At 41.1% G+C, this 20,617-nt stretch overlaps 1 protein-coding gene across 4 annotated transcripts in view; it reads right to left on the reverse strand.

The window, feature by feature from the left end:
* bach2b (BTB and CNC homology 1, basic leucine zipper transcription factor 2b) overlaps positions 1-20,617 on the reverse strand; it is a 235,514-nt gene that overhangs the window by 4,783 nt on the left and 210,114 nt on the right. For all 4 annotated transcript variants that reach the window (XM_055635828.1, XM_055635826.1, XM_055635827.1 and 1 more), the window contains exon 5: positions 7,311-7,517. In XM_055635828.1, the coding sequence (XP_055491803.1) occupies positions 7,311-7,517 (207 nt within the window). The remainder of the gene's footprint in view (positions 1-7,310; positions 7,518-20,617) is intronic.

Genomic DNA, 20,617 nt, shown 5'->3' on the forward strand with positions numbered 1-20,617 from the left:
AGTCACGTGAGTGACTACGTGAAGAACCCGTCCAGCACGCATGGGCGACATTAGCGTTCACGCAGTGCAACAGCGACGCAGCGGGAGTACAGACGCTCCCGCTACAGCTTAAAAAAGACGGACCGTCAGGTAAGTTTATTCTGAGGTAGTTTTTTCCGAAAAAGAAGTGTTTTGTTTTGTCTCACCAGGATCATAAGCAAAACAAGACAAGTCAAGAAGTCCGCCCCCCGTTCGACTCCAACGGAGGAGCGTTCCATCAGTGGGGGGCAAGAGGAGGTAGGACCGCATACCCTGCGGTCCGCCATCCCCGACACCGTGCCGAGCCAAGTCCTCCTAGCGCAGCCTGAGCAACGGGCTGAATGTGAAGCAGCATGGAAGACCAACCGGCCGGTGGTATCCGATTCTTCGGACGGAGAAGTCTCACCGCCCGCGCGGGGCAGAGACAGCCGCCTGTGCCGCATGGAGCGGCTCGTGGAACAAATGCTCCAGCGAGACTTGCTTTGAGAGGAGCATTCTCGCAAAGGGAGTTCAGGCACTCCCACCAGTGCCTCACAACGCACTGGCCATCGCTTCCCCCTCATCCAAGGGCAGCTTTGGCGACCAGGGCTGGGCTGGTCAAGAAGAGGGGTCACTGGCCGAAGATGTCGGGAGTACGCTTGGGGTAGAGGACCAGGAAGAGCTTCTGGGAGTGGTATATCGCTATGTGGCAGCTCCACGAGCAGGACGGCCATTAGAGCCAAAACTGGCGGCCAGCATTAACTACCTGTCCTTCAAGCCCCTACAAGAGCAGGTAGTTAATGAGGCCCTAGAGCTGTATTCGGCCCCAGAGAATTGCGCCTCGCTCAATGTGCCGGTTGTCAATAGCCAAATCTGGGGGCACGTTGGGCCAAACATCCGCAATCAAGAGCTCAAACTACAGTGGATCCTCAGGCTCCTGACGTCTGCCACCACTTCATATGCTCATTCCGTGGATGGGGTGGAAATGACCACGAATCAGCAGGATACACTCGCACTGCTGTGCAATACCCAGTTCGAAATTAACAACCTCCGTAAGGAGATTATAAGACCTGCCCTCAACCGGAAATTCACGGGTTTGTGCAAAACGCCGACCACAGCCAGAAATCCTGCTCTTCGGCAAGGACCTCTCCAAGAAAGTAAAAGACATGGAGGAGGAGTCCAAAACATTTGGCCTCATGAGGCAGGCCCCGAGACGAGCAAACCCATTAAACCCAAGCGGCAGTACCCCACCGTGTCCACCAGTCGACGTCAACCCTATGGGACTGGTGAAAGTTTGGGGTCCGCACATCACCACCGGAAGCCTTTTTTAGGCCAAGGCCCAGAGCGGACCCCATGGAAAATGTGCCACCCCCAACCAACAGCAACACATCAGACAACACATCAGAAGACTCATCGTCTGACAAAGAAACAGAAGAAACACTTGAAACCATAGAGGTAGGTGGGTCTGGTTCCTACCAACATATAAAAAATGGGGATTCTATACTAACAGGGGGGAGATTACACCTGTTTGTGCAAGCATGGAAGTCTATCACGAATGACAAATATATACTCAACAGCATTCGTGGATGCAAAATAGAGTTTACTCTAGAAAACTTGCCACCAATTCATCACTCACCCCAAAGGGTCTTTTCCCTCTCAGTTAAAGAAAAATGAGAGGGACAAGCTGAACTGGTGAGGCTAATTACAAAGGGTATCATTGAAAAAACCAAACATGAACCCTTGGAATTTGTCTCTAATATATTCACTAAACCCAAAAAAGATGGTGGATGTTGCATCATCATTGACTTAACTTCACTAAATATGTTTGTTAAGTATATACATTTCAAAATGGAAACGTTTGTAACTACCAAACAACTGATTTCCAAAGGATACTTCATGGCAAGCATCGACCTTAAAGATGCTTACTATTCAGTACCCATTCATAAGGATCATTGCAGATACCTGAAATTTACCTGGATGGGGCAACTATGGCAGTTTAAAGCATTGCCTACGGGTTAACATCAGCCCCAAGATTATTCACCAAGATACTAAAACCAGCCTTGGCAATATTAAGAAAACAAAAACATATTGTCATGGCATAGCTTGATGATATCTTAATAGTAGGCAAAACCATGGAATTGGCTATATCAGCTGTGTCAGCTACCAAACAATTGTTTGAAACCTTGGGATTTGTCTTACATCCAGATAAATCTAAGTTGACGCCATCCACAACCATGGACTATCTGGGCTTCACAATTAACTCAGTCCACATGTCTGTAACTTTGCCAAAAGACAAAGCAGCAGAATTGGCACAAACATGTAACAATTTAATGGTCAACGATCGACCAACCATTCGACAAGTGGCGAGAGTAATTGGAAAGCTGGTAGCAGCATTTCCAGCTACACAATTTGGACCTCTGACCGGATCATGAAATTACCCACTGAAGCAATATCAGAGCCACAGTGGTAGGTAGAGAACATTTGGCATAGTTCCAGCCCTATCATCATCGTTAATCCTACGTTAATTATTCAAACAGATGTCAGTGCTCAAGGCTGGGGAGCAACTAATTCCATATCCAGCACAGGTGGTAGATGGACTAACCTAGACTGTTACTACTTGCACTGGGCATAAATTATCTAGAAATGTTGGGTGCATTTTATGGATTAAAAGCATATTCAACAAATATGCATCACTTGCATGTTCGGTTACAAATAGACAATACCACAGTGGTGGCCTATATTAACCATATGGGCGGCATAAAATCGATATCATGTGACAAATTGGTCAACACAATCTGGCAATGGTGTGTCGACAGACATATTTGGCTATCAGCAACTTACCTGCCAGGTAAGCTAAATACAGTGGCAGACACCAGGTCACGCAAATTCAATGATAACACCGAATGACTGGCACAGTGTGATGAATAAATCTATCTTGTATCTTGTAATGGATGTTAAATCCCAAAGTATTTGCTAAAATTACCAATCAATATGGCACGCCAGATACCAATCTATTTGCATACAGACTAAATCACCAAGTTCCTATGTATGTTGCTTGGGAACCAGACCCTGAGGCAGCAGCGGTAGATGCGTTCACGCTGGACTGGGGAAATTTCTTCTTTTATCCATTTCCTCCCTTCTGCCTCATCAGTCGATACTACGCAAAATACAAATGGACTCTGCTTCAGGTATTTTGATAGTACCCAACTGGCCTACACAGCCATGGTTCCCAGTGTTCCTCGACATGATCGTCGAGACCCCAATGACTTTTCCCAGTAGCCCAGAATTGCTAACCCACCCAGTATCCGGCATAAGCCACCCATGCCACGATATAATTAAACTCCTGGGTTGCAGATTTTGAAAGGGCCTCTGCTGGGCCTGGGATTGTTAGAAACCACCATCAACACCATGACAGCATCCCACCGTGTATCCACAAGGAAACAATACTTATCAAGTATCAAGAAGTGGGAGATATACTGTTCGGATACAGGAACTACATACTCAACTACAACAGTAACCAATGTACTGGAGTTCCGGGCAGGCCTTCACCATAATGAAGGACTCAGCTACAGCACCATTAACACAGCCAGAAGTGCTCTGTCTGCCTATTTAATTCAGGCACCAGGACAACAGACCATGGGATGCCACCCGCTGGTGATCAAGCTCATGAGGGGGATATTTAACTCCAATCCCCCTAGACCAAGGTACACCCATATCTGGGATGTCAGTGTGGTCCTGACATACCTCAGGGGATGGTCACCAGCCAGGTCCCTCACCCTGGAACAATTAACTCTGAAGATGGTCATGCTGAAGGCACTTGTGTCAGCACAAAGAGTCCAGTCACTTCACCTATTACGACTGGACAACATGATCATAACTTCAGACCATGTCTCATTTACTATCCAGGAGCTGGTCAAACAGAGCAGGCTAGGAACATCAAATCCAGTCATGGAATTCCAGGCCTACCCACCAGAACCACGGTTATGTGCCATGACCCACCTACTGAACTATATTGACACAACTAAAATCCATCGAGGGAGAGAAAAAGCCTTATGGGTCAGCCACAAGAAACCTTATGGCCGGGTAACGAGCCAAACCATTTCAAGATGGCTCAAGCAGGTGCTGAAAGCCGCTGGTATAAATACTAACATGTATAAATCTCAATCCACCAGGGCAGCATCCACGTCAGCGGCTAAGAGAATGGACGTACCAATAGACCACATTCTGGCTACAGCGGGGTGGTCTGGGGAAAGAACGTTTCAAACTTTTTATAATAAGCCGTTGGCAGAACCTGCTTCATTTGCAGAGAAAATATTACAATCTGCAAATATATAATTTAGCCCGGGGGAGCAATTTGTTTTTTGTTATTGTTAATAAACACCATTATTGTTTTTTACAAACAGATTCATGGTTGATTACGATAACATACTTCCTCCCTCAAATGACTTCGGCAGTGAGTGAAGTATGAACTGTTACACGGTTTGAAATCACAGAGCTTTAAAATCTTCACGTAGTCACTCACGTGACTCCGAAGTAAAATAGTAAGATTAAACGAGAACTTGAAGTGTGATCTGTATTTTATGAGGCATTACGATGAGGGATTACGTGCCCTCCGCTCCCACCCTAAATAATAGAGATCAAACTGGTATCTAAGCTCTCCTTTTCTTTACTATATTTATTTCAATTACTGTGTCTTTCTGTAATTCTACACCGCTGCTTTGAAGTATGTCGCGCATGCGTGCTGGACGGGTTCTTCACGTAATCCCTCATCGTAACTCCCCATAAAATACAGATCAAACTTCAAACTGGTAAGTTCTCGTTTAATCTTACTATTTTATTTCATGTGTATGGCAGAAACCAATGAGAATGGGCATTTAAAAATGCCTGGCCATTTACATTATTTTGCCACAGGGTTTTGCAGACATTTAAGGTATTTATCACGAGTAGGAGTCATATATTTATTGAAATTTCACCCCATAGCATTAGCAGGAGATAGATGGCACTCACTCTTCAGGTAAATGTAAAGTTGCATAGTGCCAGGGCAGCACGGTGTTGCAGTGGTAGCATTGCTACCTTACGAGTTCGAACCTGACTACGGGTGCTGTCTGTATGGAGTTTGTACGTTCTCCCTGTGACCACGTAGGTTTTCTCCGAGATCTTTGGTTTCTTCCCACATTCCAAAGACGTACAGGTTTGTAGGTTAATTGGCTTGTGTGTGTAGGATAGTGCTAATGTGTTAAGTGTAAATTGTCCCTAGTGTGTGTAGAATAGTGTTAATGTGCAGGGATCGCTGATTGGTGCAGAATCGGTGGGCCGAAGGACCTGTTTCCGCGCTGTATCTCAAAAAGTGAAAAAATCAAACTAAAAGGTATAAAGGGGATGTGAGGAAAAACTAAGCACAACATGATTATTATCTAAAACCATTGTCTGTGGATGTCACTTTTAAAAGATAATTGGATAGGCAATTGAGGAGAAATTATTTCTATGGCTTCGAAAAATAAGCAGGGAATAAGGGGAGCACTATAGACAAAGGGCAGAAAGTCTCATTCTGGGCCTGGTTCTATTTCTGTTAATGCTCTTATGTTAGAAGTAGCATCTTGGCAATGTACAACTGCAGACAATTTGTTGGCACCAATTGTTCAATCCTGGCTTTGCAGTGCATCCTTAAACTGATGTGTCACAGCTTGGTTGATGGCAAAAGGGAAGACATGTCGCTGGAAACAACACCGAGCACAGTTCAACACATTAGATGCTTCAACCAAGTAAACGGCTTGAATATTTCAACAGATGGCAATCCCAATGTAATCCACCACTTTGCAAGCATATCCTGCTCGAGCCCTAAACATATCTAGTACTTCACATCAGCTCATAAAGAGGAAATAATTGGTTTTGGAATTGAAGCCAAGAAATATATCTAAGGTGAACAATTTAATGATGTAGGTAAAACAAAGATAATTACAGCAAAGGAACAGGCACTTTGGCCCACCATGTCTGAGACAACTATGAAGCCAATCTAACTAAACATATCTGCCAACACATGGTCAGTATCCCTCTATTCCCTGCCTGTTCATGTGTACATCTAAATACCTCTTAAATATTGCTATCATATCTGCATCCACCACCTCACCTCAGCACTACCACTCTCTATATAAAAAACTTGCCTCATTCATCTCTAAGCTCCTGCCCCTTACCCTGTACAAATGTCCTCTAGCTTTGAACATTTCTACAGTGACCATCTATCCTAAACGTGTCTCTCGTAATTTTAAATATTTATATCAAGTCCTCCTCAAAAATGATCCATATTTGCCCAACCTTGTACAGGCGACATCCCGGTAAACATCTTCTGCAGTCTCTGCACATCTTTCCTGTAATGCCCTGTGCAGAGCTGCACTCAACACTTAAATGTGGCTAACTAAAGTTTTACACAGTTGCAACATTACATCCCACTTTTATATTCAATGCCCCAATTGATGAAAGCAAGCATGCCGCGCACCTTCTTTCAGGTAGCTAAGGATTTAGTCAAAAATACTGTACATCAATTTCCTTCAGGTCCTGCCATTTAGTCTATGCTTTCTTCTTACATTTGACCGCCTTAAGAACAACAACTTGCACATGTCAGGATTAAACTCCATCGGCCATTTCTCTGTCCAAATTACTGATCACAGAATGAAGCAAGTTTTTGAACAGAAACTTTATATAATGTGTTATATGTGTGATGTGGTTAATATGAGCTCAATATTTTGGAATGATACAAAAAACATTTCAAGATACCAACATGAAGGCACTGTGGCACAACTAACACAGTTGCTGCCTCACAGCTCCAGTGACCTGGGTTCAATCCTGAACTGTGCTACTGTCCGTGTGGAGTTTTTACATTCTTCCTACAACTCTGTAGCATTTGTCCAGGTGCTCCATTTTCCTCCATTTTGGGACATCCCAAAAATGCACGCCGCTCAATTGGCCTATGAAAATTGTCCCTTTATTTGTAGATGAATGGTAGAAAGTGGGGAATTGACGGGAATGTGGGAGAATGATTAGTGTAAAGAAAGGGAGTGTGATTGTTTCCATGGGCTGGCTGATCAGTGGCTGATGGTCCTGTTTCTGTGTTGTGTCTTTCTGTCACAGATATCATGAGGCCAACTTGAAGTCAATTATCTCTATTCAGGTTGGTGTCTAGATATAAATCCCTGGCTACACCCCAAGATCAGAGGATCAATGGCATTATTTTCCCACGGTCACCAATCGTGATGCAAGCAGTGAACAGAAACTTATAAATATTTATAATTAGTAGTTGAGTTTTCATGACCACTCACCAACTTATGAATTTCACATTCCAAGTTCTGAATGCAGTCGAGTTTTCGCTTCCGACAACGCTGGGCTGCAATCCGGTTTTTACTACGCCGGCGGACATCATGGATAAATTCTAACTGCTCAGAGGTTAATTTGTGCATCTTGACCATCATTTGGAAATCATTCCTTGGAAGATCTGTGATTTGATCTATTGGAAAGGGGAGTTTGACCTAAAATATAAAGGTAAGATGAAATGGTTAAAAGGTACATTGGAACAAAATAATTCCAGCTATATTAATATAAGTGCAAATTCAAATAATCATTCATTGAAAGATATGTAAGTGACAATCACTATAGCAGGACAATGAATGTACTGATTTGCACCCAATAAATGAATGTTTACCAAAACAATCTGAAAAATTGTAAGATCCAGCCCCAATTACTGAAAGATGTATGAACCTGCAAAGCACTTCACAGCAGTAGCCAGTTGTATTGGGTGTGTGGCATTTAAAAGAGATGACAAATCTCTCTCACTGTTTGCAACTCACATGCAAAACCCTATCATTTTGCAATGCAGTCTAAAACCTGCAGATGGCACTGGCAGAATGAACGATCATAAATCCTGGATTATAACAACAATGGGCGCTTAATCATATAAATTCTTTCAGTATGGCTCACATTCTTACATAATGCATAATCAACACATGACAGCGCACTTTCCCCGACAATCAGACAACAGCAACTGAAAAACAATAGACCACAGTCCAGAGAATTATTTTGGACAGGTCCATCATCAGTAAAAAAGTAAATGTTAAACAATCAGAAACACAGAAGAAAGACACCATTTGGGCCAAACCTACAATAAATTATTGTAGTGCTTATCCAAGAGTATGTTAAATGTGCTCCTCAAGTTCTGTTTGCATTTTAATCCCACAATCCTGGTGTTTGGACACAAGGCAGTGTGTTGTAGATCCACTTGCTGAGTGAATTTTTTTAAATAAATTATTTTCCATTTAATTCTTAGACCAATTAACTTCGAACTATACCCCCTAATTAATGCTAAGAGAATCAACTCCTCCCTGTTTAATTTGTCTAGGTTAAGTAGACCTTAACTAAATCTCTTTGTCGCCTAAATTCTGAAGAAGATAACTCCAGCCGTCACTTTTCTCATCATTATAATTTTTTATTTTTTTTAATAATATTTTTTATTAGAAGTAGACATATTATAAAGTATAGTTACATATTATAGTAAAAAAAACTTTTCATATACATCAGTCATACATTATTAACATTTTCAATTGTCGATTACTTCTGCTTCTAGTGTTTTTTTTTATATACATAGAAAAAGAGAGAAAGAGAGAAAAAAGAGTTACAAATATCAAAAAAACAGAAATGGTGGAATGGATTACTTATAATACGTCATTGGAGATAGGCTCGTAGATTATAAAGTATAACTTTTCATCTACTGAGTTCAAGTTTCAGTTGGGTTAACCCATCATTATAATTTTCAAAACCCAGTAATATCCTCGTAAATCCCCTTGGACCCTCTCTATATTATTCCGGTAAAGTGCTGTCAAGAAATATAAATAATACTCTATGTGTGGCCTAAATAATATTTCATATAGTTGTGGCATGATTTTTCAGCATGACTTTCCTGTTTTATTTAGTAGTTAGAGCACATTAACAAGTATCCTAAATCCCTTTTACACCATACGATGTCAAATGCACACACTTCAACACTTAAATTAATGAAGGTAGCACCATTTCCTTATGATTCACAACTTTTAATATTCATATATAATTACAACAGGCGGTGGTTCAGAATTGACTGGAAATAACAATGGTGAGTTCACATGTTTAATTTTCATTACTGTATTTATCTGTGCGTGATGTGTTTACTGGCATGTTAAGTTGCTGTAAGTAAGAATTTCATTGTTCTGTTGTCTGTACATATGATAGTCACACACTCTTGACTCCTAAATACCGTGATTAGTAGGAAGGTAAATCTCGACATTTGTGGTGAGAAGGTTACAGAGATTGAGTTGTTAATCACTTTAAATTTGCAGATGATTTAAATCTCTTAGTTTAAGAAGGAACTGCAGATGCTGGAAAATCGAAGGTACACAAAAATGCTGGAGAAACTCAGCGGGTGCAGCAGCATCTATGGAGCGAAGGAGATAGGCAACGTTTTGCGCCGAAACCCTTCTCTTCACTGTTGGATTTGACAAAACAATTTTTCTGAAAATCTCCACAACTGTAAGAACACCAAATGGAATTAAAGTCTTCGTGGGAAATTAGAGCTGTCCTTGATGCCAGAAGCTCCCTGTTAATCTAGGACCAGATGTCATAGCCTCAGAATCAAAGGATGGTCCTTTAGGATGGAGATGAGGAGGAATTTCTTTGGTCAGAGGGTGGTAAATCTGTGGAATTAATTGCCATAGAAGCCTGTGGAGGCCAAGTCAATGGTTAAGGCAGAGATAGATATTCTTGATTAGTACAGGTGTCAGAGGTTATGGGGAGAAGGCAGGAGAATGGGGTTAGGAGGAAGAGATAGATCAGCCATGATTGGCAGAGTAGACTTGATGGACCGAATGGGCTAATTCTGCTCCTTGCACTAGTGACCTTGTGACCTAAGGTTCTGATTTGTGGTCATGACCTGCTACTTAATCTTGGATTTTCAAGATTATGGGACACTTAAAACTCGAGAATCTCGCTATGACAAGCTTTCCTTGTAGATATCATTAATATATATATATTTTCATGTCATGTCAAGTCAGGTGGTAGAGCAAGAAGGGTCCATCATGCTCTGTTGCTGAGGTTGGACTGGGGTTGTGCAGATTAGTTCAAAAACCAGATGGTTGGAGAAAAATAGCTGCTCCTGAAACTGGGGGTGTGGGACTTTTGGCTTCTGTATCTTCTGCCTGATGGTAGCAGTAAGAAGATGCCATGCCCTGGATGGTGGGGATTCTTAATGATAGGTGCCATCTTCTTGAGGCAGTGCCTCATGTAGGCATTTTTTATGGTGGGCTGTGACCATGATGGACTAATTCCACATTATCTTTCTACTTATATATTCTCTTATCTTTTTATAATCCAATTTATATTCATTTCTTATCCCATCAGACCCTCAACTTTATTTTACGGTCTTTACTCCTTTTGTCCATCCTTTGGCTATTTTTTAGTTTAATTTTCCCAGTATACAATTTTTCAGTTGAACTGTCACCATGTTCACACAAATATTATTTTAGAATTATTGAACATTATTAATGAATTAGCAATCGCAACAAAATAATGCAGAGAGCACAATGATATAAGACAGAAATTGCCAGAAAGACTCAGCAGGTCAGCTACCAATTTGCAAGAAAGAAACAGTTTCTGATTGATTTTTCATCAGGACTTTATGGTAGACTCTTAAACTATGCTGAAACATTGATAAAGACAAAGGAGAAGGTGTGGGGGTTTGGAGTTTGTGTGGGGGACACAAGGATGTTGTACAGAAATTGAAATCTAGGATTGTGCAGTTTTGGAAGCCATGTAGACACACTCTATTTTAAGGATTTTTTTTAAGCTGGCATTACTGATGCAGGAATAAGACAAGAACCAACCACTTCTGGGAGGTGACCAGACAATTCTTCATCTGGTACAACAGCAACATTTGAATAAAGTGCCTCACACTAAACCTGTGGGGCATGTACCTGCTCTAGATCTTCGATGAACAGCATAGTACTGAATACAAACCAGGTAAGATTAATTATGGTTATTCTTTATAGCAACTGAACCTCAAATCAATCCCAGTTGCAATTGTAGCAAAAAAAAGTCAAACAATGGAACATATTGTCAAAGAATGATAATCTTTTCCAGACCATCTAACTAACATTCACGCAGCAAAGCTGTTGTTGAAACCGGCTTTCAAAACCTGGACACCAATATATAAGTTTCAATCATCACCAGATGATATTGATATATCTTGCTGAAGGAAGACAAGGATATCTTTGAGGTGCCACAGACTTTTTTTCTACCAAGGCCTCACAAGCTTTTTTATCTTCAGACTTCCCACCATCAGATCAGATGTCTATATATGATTCAGGACATATACCAGCTTGGTCCTGACCTGTTCAGAGTGTTGCCAATTTGACTGGAATCTAAGTCTTTCCATAAGACTTGTATGGAATACAAGAGGATGTAACTAGTAGCGTTGATAGGGGAGAACCAGTGGATGTGGTGTATCTGGACTTCCAGAAGGCTTTCGACAAGGTCCCACATAAGAGATTAGTATACAAACTTAAAGCACAAGGCATTGGGGGTTCAGTATTGATGTGGATAGAGAACTGGCTGGCAAACAGGAAGCAAAGAGTAGGAGTAAACGGGTCCTTTTCACAATGGCAGGCAGTGACTAGTGGGGTACCCCAAGGCTCAGTACTGGGACCCCAGCTATTTACAATATATATTAATGATCTGGATGAGGGAATTGAAGGCAATATCTCCAAGTTTGTGGATGACACTAAGCTGGGGGGCAGTGTTAGCTGTGAGGAGGATGCTAGGAGACTGCAGGGTGACTTGGATAGGCTGGGTGAGTGGGCAAATGTTTGGCAGATGCAGTATAATGTGAATAAATGTGAGGTTATCCATTTTGGTGGCAAAAACAGGAAAGCAGACTATTATCTAAATGGTGGCCGATTGGGAAAGGGGGAGATGCAGCGAGACCTGGGTGTCATGATACACCAGTCATTGAAGGTAGGCATGCAGGTGCAGCAGGCAGTAAAGAAAGCGAATGGTATGTTAGCTTTCATTGCAAAAGGATTTGAGTATAGGAGCAGAGAGGTTCTACTGCAGTTGTACAGGGTCTTGGTGAGACCACACCTGGAGTATTGCGTACAGTTTTGGTCTCCAAATCTGAGGAAGGACATTATTGCCATAGAGGGAGTGCAGAGACGGTTCACCAGACTGATTCCTGGGATGTCAGGAGTGTCTTATGAAGAAAGACTGGATAGACTTGGTTTATACTCTCTAGAATTTAGAAGATTGAGAGGGGATCTTATAGAAACTTACAAAATTCTTAAGGGGTTGGACAGGCTAGATGCAGGAAGATTGTTCCCGATGTTAGGGAAGTCCAGGACAAGGGGTCACAGCTTAAGGATAAGGGGGAAATCCTTTAAAACCGAGATGAGAAGAACTTTTTTCACACAGAGAGTGGTGAATCTCTGGAACTCTCTGCCACAGAGGGTAGTTGAGGCCAGTTCATTGGCTATATTTAAGAGGGAGTTAGATGTGGCCCTTGTGGCTAAGGGGATCAGGGGGTATGGAGAGAAGGCAGGTACGGGATACTGAGTTGGATGATCAGCCATGATCATATTGAATGGCGGTGCAGGCTCGAAGGGCCGAATGGCCTACTCCTGCACCTAATTTCTATGTTTCTATGTTTCTATAAGGATGGCTTCTGCGGTATTGAAATCCTGGGATGCTGAACAGAATGAAATACCATTTCAACAGCATGCAGAAACAATGACTTCCAGATTTTCTGCCCAAACCTCTGTCCTCCTGCCTACATATCTCACCCCAGTAAATATCCCGGCCCACTATTTTGTGTGGAAATCAATGGTATCAATTGTGGAGATCAATGGCATCAATTTGCCTGAGGTGCAGTACTCAATACATTCATCAAATGACAGTGCCATGATGTGTGAGGCATTAATCCAGCATAGAAATCATTTGCAGGATTAACAACACATTAGGAGCCAGTTATTCTGATTGCTCAAAATTGTAAGCATTTTTGTAAAATACCAACATTCATCATTCAGCACCCATCCTTCTGAAATGCAAACACAAAAAGCGGGAGTAACTCAACAGGTCACGCAGCATCTCGAGAGAATAGATCACATTTCAGGTCGAGACCCTGTCTCGTCGGGTCGGGTCTGACATTCAAAATGTGAGCTGAATCAGCAACATACAACCAATCTCCTCTCCGGATTAGCGATTTCAGTCAACACAGTACGTAATATTTGGATCTTGGCAACATGATCTTGTCTGTTTTTGCACTTGGCCTGTTGTCACCACTTCTAAGTTTCCTTCTGATTGCCGATGAAATGTCCTGATATGATTACCTGATGAGTCCATTTAAAAACACGGATGAAATGAGAAAATCTTGCCAAGATCCTAATGCATGCAATGAGTTCTACATGTGAGAGACTTGGACTGTCAACAGTAGTTAGCTTTGCTTTGAGAAGAAAATCAATGTATATATTTTCTATGCTGTTAAATATCTTTTAGGTTCATCTCAGTAGATAGTTAGAACTAAGGTACACAAAAATGCTGGAGAAACTCAGCGGGTGCAGCAGCATCTATGGAGCGAAGGAAATAGGTGACATTTCGGGCCGAAACCCTTCTTCAGACTGATGGGGGGGTGGGGGGGGAGAAGGAAGGAAAAAGGGAGGAGGAGGAGCCCGAGGGCGGGGGGATGGGAGGAGACAGCTCGAGGGTTAAGGAAGGGCAGGAGACAGCAAGGGCTAGCAAAACTGGGAGAATTCAACGTTCATGCCATCCGGACGCAAGCAACCCAGGCGGAATATGAGGTGCTGTTCCTCCAATTTCCGGTGTTGCTCACTCTACAACGTTCATGCCATCCGGACGCAAACAACGTTCATGCCATCCGGACGCAACCTTAGAACTAACCTTGAGTATGACATATACTTGCATTGACAATACACAAGGCTAATAAATATCAACTCAGCACGATTCCGATCGGAAATCTATGCAAGGTCATCTGAACCGAACAGGAAGCCTTGTTACAAAGCTCGCACCTTTTGTATTCCATTGGGTTGCTTATTCCAATCAGTTATTAATCTGCCACAAACTGCCATGTACATCATTTGGTTGCTACTGACTTTCCAAGACTTTGATGCCTCTTTATAAAGCGGTAGTCATGGATGGAGAAAATTACTGGACAAACAATTGGTTCCAGAGGTTAATTTAGCAACAGCTACCAAGTAGGTAGTAGCTGCAGGAGAAATGATGGCAGGTATGTTTGACAACATGTTAACAAGCATCAATTCTTCCTTGAACATATATTACTCGGGCAGTCAGTTTTTCTAACAAATGCACACTTTTTTTGTTCCATGCCTCAGTTCCCCATTCAAAATGCTCAGTTGAGAGAGACAAGAGGGGAGATTGCTGGAACCTTGACGAAGATCATTGCATCTTCTCCAATCACAAGTGAGGTCCCAGAGGAGTGGAGAGTAGCTAATGTTGATCCTTTGTTTAAGAGGGGAATTATAGGTTGGTGAGTCTCACACGAGAGGTAAGGTAGCTATTGGAGAGGATTTGGCAGGATAGGATCTAATCCCTTTAATGGAAGCAAATGGGATAATTAGTGGCAGTCACAACTGCTTTGAACGCAGCTGGACATGTCTTACTAATGTGATTGGGTTTTCTGAGGAAGTGACGAAGGTGATCAATCAGTGTAGGGCCGTGGATATTGTCTACATGGATTTTAGTAAATTATTTGACAAATCCTCCATGGTAGACTAGAAGATGCATGGGATTAATGTGGATCATGTGGATTCATAACTGACTTACTGATAGAAGACAGAGGACTGTGCTGGAAAGACAATATTCAGACTGGAGATTTCAGTTTCAGTTTAGTTTATGTGACAAGTAGAGTTCCACAGGGATCTGTGCTGGGACCTCTGTTGTTTGTGATATATATATAAAAGTCTTGGTCGTAAACATGGATGGATTGGTTACGAAGTTTACCGACGACACTAAGATTGCTGCGGTGCAAACTGTGAGGGAGTCTGTCAAAGTATGCATTGGGATTTAGATTAGCTACAGAAAGGGGTAGAGAAATGGAGTTTAATCTGAGCCAGTGTGAGGTTTGGGAGCCACTTTGGGAGGCAGAATTGTAAGGGGAAAATATGCAAACTAAAGGCAAGACACAACAGCATTGATGTGCACAAGGATCATGGGTCTAAATCCAGAACTCCTTGAAAGTGACACCACAAGTAGATAGAGTGGTAAAGAAGACTTATGGTATGATTGTCGTAATTGATCGGGGCATTGAGTGCAAGAGTCAGGAGTTCATGACACAGTTTTATAGGACTTTGGTTGGACTGCATGTGTAGAATTGCATGCAGTGCAGGTGGCCCTAATACAGAATAGATATGGAGGCTTTGGAAAGAATGCAGAGGATGTTTAACAGGATGACACCTGGGTCAGAGGGTATCAGCTACAAGAAGATGTTGAACACACTTGGATTGTTTTCTATAGAATTTGAGGTTGAGGGGGAGACCTGATAGAAATGTTTAAAATGATGAGTGGCATAGATGTAGGGAATGGAAGGATGTGAATTATGTGCAGGCAGATAAGAGTTGGACTTGGCATCATGTTTGGCACAGACATTATGGGCAGAGGGCCTATTCCTGTACTGTGCTGTTCTACGTATAACTTTTTTTAATCAAGGCAATTGTTTGCCCATTCATGTCCCACATCAATTCATATCAAAGGCAAATGAACTACTACAGTGGAACATTGTGCAAATCTTATGTCTACCCATGCTTGCTGTTCAAACAAAACATGGGACAGTTGGCATCAATGTCCCATGATCAACTGCAAAGGTTAATTAAAAAAATGCCCCTATAAACTAGGGTGAAAAAAATATATAAACAATCATATGCACACTAAAACTCTCAGAAAAACCTTTCTGGTTCATTAATATCGTTCAACGTGTTACTCAGGATGTACACCAGTTGATTCTATTATGTCTTCAGAAATGGCCAGCTCGCTATTAAGTTCAAATGTGTTAGGGGAATGGTAATAAAAGCCGGTCCAGCAAGCAACAACCTGACCCCAAAAAATGGGCAATAATAAAGAAAGTTGCACCTTGTTATCAGTGAAGGGTCCCGACTCAAAACATCACCTATCCATGTTCTCCTGAGATGCTGCCTGATCCACTGAGTTATTCCACTTTGTGCCTTTTTTTGTAAACCAGCATCTAGTTCCTTGTTTCTGCATTTCGCTGCTCCACTGTGAAATCTCCTCGAGGTATGAAGTTCTCTTCTCTCTGAGTTCTGTGAGACTCTCTCTCATTGCTCCCTTACTGCTGCGCTATCCTTCTAGTTTGAAGAAGGGCTCTGACCCGAACCATCACCTATCCATGTTCTCCAGAGATGCTGCGTGACCTGCTGAGTTACTCCAGCACTTTGTGGGTTTTTTTACACCAGCATTTGCAGTTCCTTGTTTCTACCCTGCTGTCAGTGATAACTTCCACCAGGTCATCAGGTCCTGGGATTTAGCACCCCTTAGTCCCGTTAATTTCTCCAATACTTTTTTTAATGAATGTTTTTTTCTGCTTTCTGCTTATTTTGGCAACTTTTTGCAATAACAGCTTAAACATTTTGGAGGAAAGATCAGCGAAGCAAACCCAGGGATCGTAACTGCATCGAACAGCCGCCAAATTCTTAATCACAGTTTATCTTTCCGTGCAATAGATGATACTAAAATAGTCTTCTTTGGTACCAACATAAGAACGTTTGGACTTAGGATTTCTCGTTCAATGCCCACTTTCAACAGTGGGATATAAACAAACTACAAATGTAAATAAAAGCAGTTGGGAAGCTAAACTGCACGCATTCATGCTTGTAATAATGCAATCGGTTTGACATCCAAGATATATAAATTGGAGGAGCTTGTGGGCTGTAAGTCATTGCTGACTGATGGAACAAATGCAACATATAAATAAATATGGATAGCTATAAATTACTTAATAAGACTGTATAAGGAATATGAGGCGATGGAGCTGATGGAGCAACATACATAAAACTGTACACTGAGACACAGAGAGGAAATTGAAGGACAGCCATGGATCACTGAGTAGAATTAACCGATGGCTATAACAGTAAACCATTATTGCGGGCACGTTGAAATATCCGAGGCTGGGTTGAAAGCCTTGGTCTGCAAAAATGGCATAAAATACAGAGGTGTTTGGTAAGGGACTGTCTCTTGGAGTTGAATAGTACAACTTCCTAAATACTGACAAGGACAACAATGTTTTTCAGGTAAGACAGGAGGATATTTCTGAGTTAATGGACAACTATTATGATTCAATTCATCAAGAAGCTGGGAAGGAGCATAAGGTGTATGAGTCTTTAAATGCCAATGAGCATAATGCAATTATAATTAATTTCAAAGAGAATCATAGTCATACGGCAATGAAACAGGCCCTTCAGCCTGAAGAAGGGTTTCGACCCGAAACGTTACCTATTTCCTTCGAGTCTGAAGAAGGGTTTCGACCCGAAACATTGCCTATTTCCTTCGAGTCTGAAGAAGGGTTTCGACCCGAAACATTGCCTCACCCGCCGAGTTTCTCCAGGATTTTTGTCTCCCTTCAGCCTAATTTGTCCATGTCAAACAAGATGTCTTCACTAGTTCCAATGTCTGCTTTTGGCCCATATCCCTCTAACCTCTTCATGCAGGATCAGATATGCCATTCACTTCAAGAGCAAAAGAGCAAGTTATGTGTTAAAAATAATTAGGGGTAATGATTTTACTTAAAACTGCCTTTCTGTGCATAGATTTTTAAAAATGTTTTATAAATATACTGAAATTTTAGTAGGTTTTAAATGCCTCTATGTGGGTGACATTTAAAAACTACTAAAAATTGAAGAAAAATGATTTACAGTTGGCCAGGCTCCAGTCCCAGGGTCAGTGCCTGAGGCACAGTCACAATCTGGAGCTTGTAATGGACTCCAGGGTTTAGAGTGAGATAGGCTCATCCATCCATGTGGTTAGTCATGTATTGTGGACAGTGATTTAGGGTTGCTATCTGATCCAGCATGATTCTGTCACAAACACATGTCTACAAAATTGCTGTTAGAATGGAAAATTGGAATATGCTATGAAGCTTCTTGTTAGTTGGAAGTCAGCACATTAGTAATCACATCAGGAATTCCAGTGTTTTAAATGTCATGGGTTTCTGCTTGGGAGATGTTTTACAGACAAGTCTCCTATTATGGCTTGATCATAAGGATTAGTCATAAAACTTGGGTGCCTGATTTGGAATGGAAACAAAGATAAATGAGAACAATGAATTATAACCATATTGGATAAAAATCAGCAATACTTTCATAGCTGGCTGAAACAGAGGATTATACTACTTGCCTTTGTACATAGATTTTAGCTAATTGCCTGCAGTCAGGATATATATATGCATGATACTTTAGTTTTAATGCAATTTCATAAAAAATGAACAATCAGGGTCTAAAAGAACATGGCAAGCAGATTTCGCCAAGATTTCCCAGAGTATAAAGCATTTGGATGTTTTAAGTTAATTCAGACTCAAAGTGATGCTCTCAGCCATGAATTGGGTCCAAAACACAGATTTAATGCAGCAAATTGAAGCATATAGTGAGATCTGGAATGACAACGCATTTTTTCATATAAACTATCCTGGTTTAGAAAGAATTAACATTGGCCTTTTTTATTATAAGATTGAATTATTTTACTTACAATAAAAATTCAATTTGTGCTATTAATATATGGTGTGTAATACAGTTCAGTCTCTAAAACTGCCAGGAGTTTTATATTCGCAGACTAACTCTAATAATCAATTAAACATCAATGTTGATGACCATGCGCATTAATTATTAATAAAGCAATATTATAACTGCAAAATTCAGAACTACCAATCCCCATTAGACACCACTAACATACTAACAGTTTCCTTCCTCCTCCACAATGTATTGTTTTCAACCTTATGTGCTGCTATATTTAACCTCATTCTCCTTCTTCAGCCTATTGACATGCACTGTATTTATTTATAGTACAACGGAAATAATGACTTGCTTTGTAAAAATGCATGCATGCAATTTAAAAGAATTCAGGCTTTCATTTAGTCTCTACAGTTTGCCCTGTACGAAATAAGAGCTTCTGAATGTGAATTTGATTTCTAACCATTAAGCAACTGTAGTATATATCATTATGTTATCTATCATGTGCCAAATTACAGATCTTCATTCTCCTTTGACAATTTTACAATGTAACTGCAAAATAACAAACATTAGCAGGAATACTGTGGCAGGTTTTATTCACAGTTGCGCTCGCAAAAATACCATCTTTCACAAACGAACATATATCATGTTAATGATAAATGGAAAAAAAAAAAAATGTTTTAGAGATCTTCCACACAATGGCCTTGTTGTTGCTCATTTTTACATGCAATCTGTAGAAACAATCCTGAGTAGGTCAACAATTTACCCTAATACTGATCTCAGTTCCCAGTCATATTATTTGCATGTGATTATGTCATCAATGTGTGGTGCATCATTTCATTGGATCACAATATTCAATAGTTGCTATTTTCCACCTTTGGTGTCAATTTACAATTTATTAAGGAATATATCACATTGAAAGTCATGAACAATGCATGGTTTAAGCATTGCCTATAACATATAAATGGTTCTTTCATCTTTTCAATGTATTAAAAACCTCATTGCTGACCATGGATGGTAGTGGCTGTGCATGATATCTTCAGGTCACAGGTGTATCTGCTGCCATTGCTCATGGAGGCTGTAGCCCACTCATGGCACTGAGGATCATGTGTTATGGCGATCAGCACTTGTGGCTCTTCACCCCTCACCTTTCACTTTTAGCATGTGGAACAGATTTTGGACTTTTTTTTCTTTTGCAAATGCCCCCAAAATATGGCGATGGATGCAAGAATTTCACTGTGCAGTGCATACATGATAATAAGGAACAATTGAACCTCATCTGCAGACAGGCAGCACTATGGCCCTTATGTTGACTGTGTAATGGCTCGATTGTGCCCTGTCCTGTCACCTGGCCTAGTATCACAATAGGACATGATCAACATGGGGAGCAGGTAAGGGAGGGGTCACTATCACTGCACTGTTCTGCTCCATGCTTGAGGGATGTCTTCAATGAGCCAGGCTTCCATCGGAGGTCAGATATCTTCTTGGTCTACCACTCGATCCAGCATTGAGTTCAGGAGTGAAAATTATATGTGCTGAGTGTATCTGATCTTCAGCTTTAAGCCAGTTGGTATATCTTAGTTGGTATACAACCCCAATTATTTGAATGGTGTGGCAACTTGGATTGAATAAGTGGCCATTTGTTATTTTAAATTTAATCTTAATGCCTGTCATTATTTTTGTTTTACCATAAACTTTTTCTTAAAAAATTTAGATATACATTAATGGTTCATAGATATCTGTTTTTTTAAAGTCCTTTGGCAGCAGACAAGAATCTGAAGACCATCTGGGTAGTCCTGAGCCTGGGTCTCGGGATTTATAGGCTGAGTTCTGTTTGTTGCTGGCAGATT

This window comes from Leucoraja erinacea, chromosome 5 (genome assembly GCF_028641065.1).
Source record: "Leucoraja erinacea ecotype New England chromosome 5, Leri_hhj_1, whole genome shotgun sequence".
NCBI classification, from domain to species: domain Eukaryota; kingdom Metazoa; phylum Chordata; class Chondrichthyes; order Rajiformes; family Rajidae; genus Leucoraja; species Leucoraja erinaceus.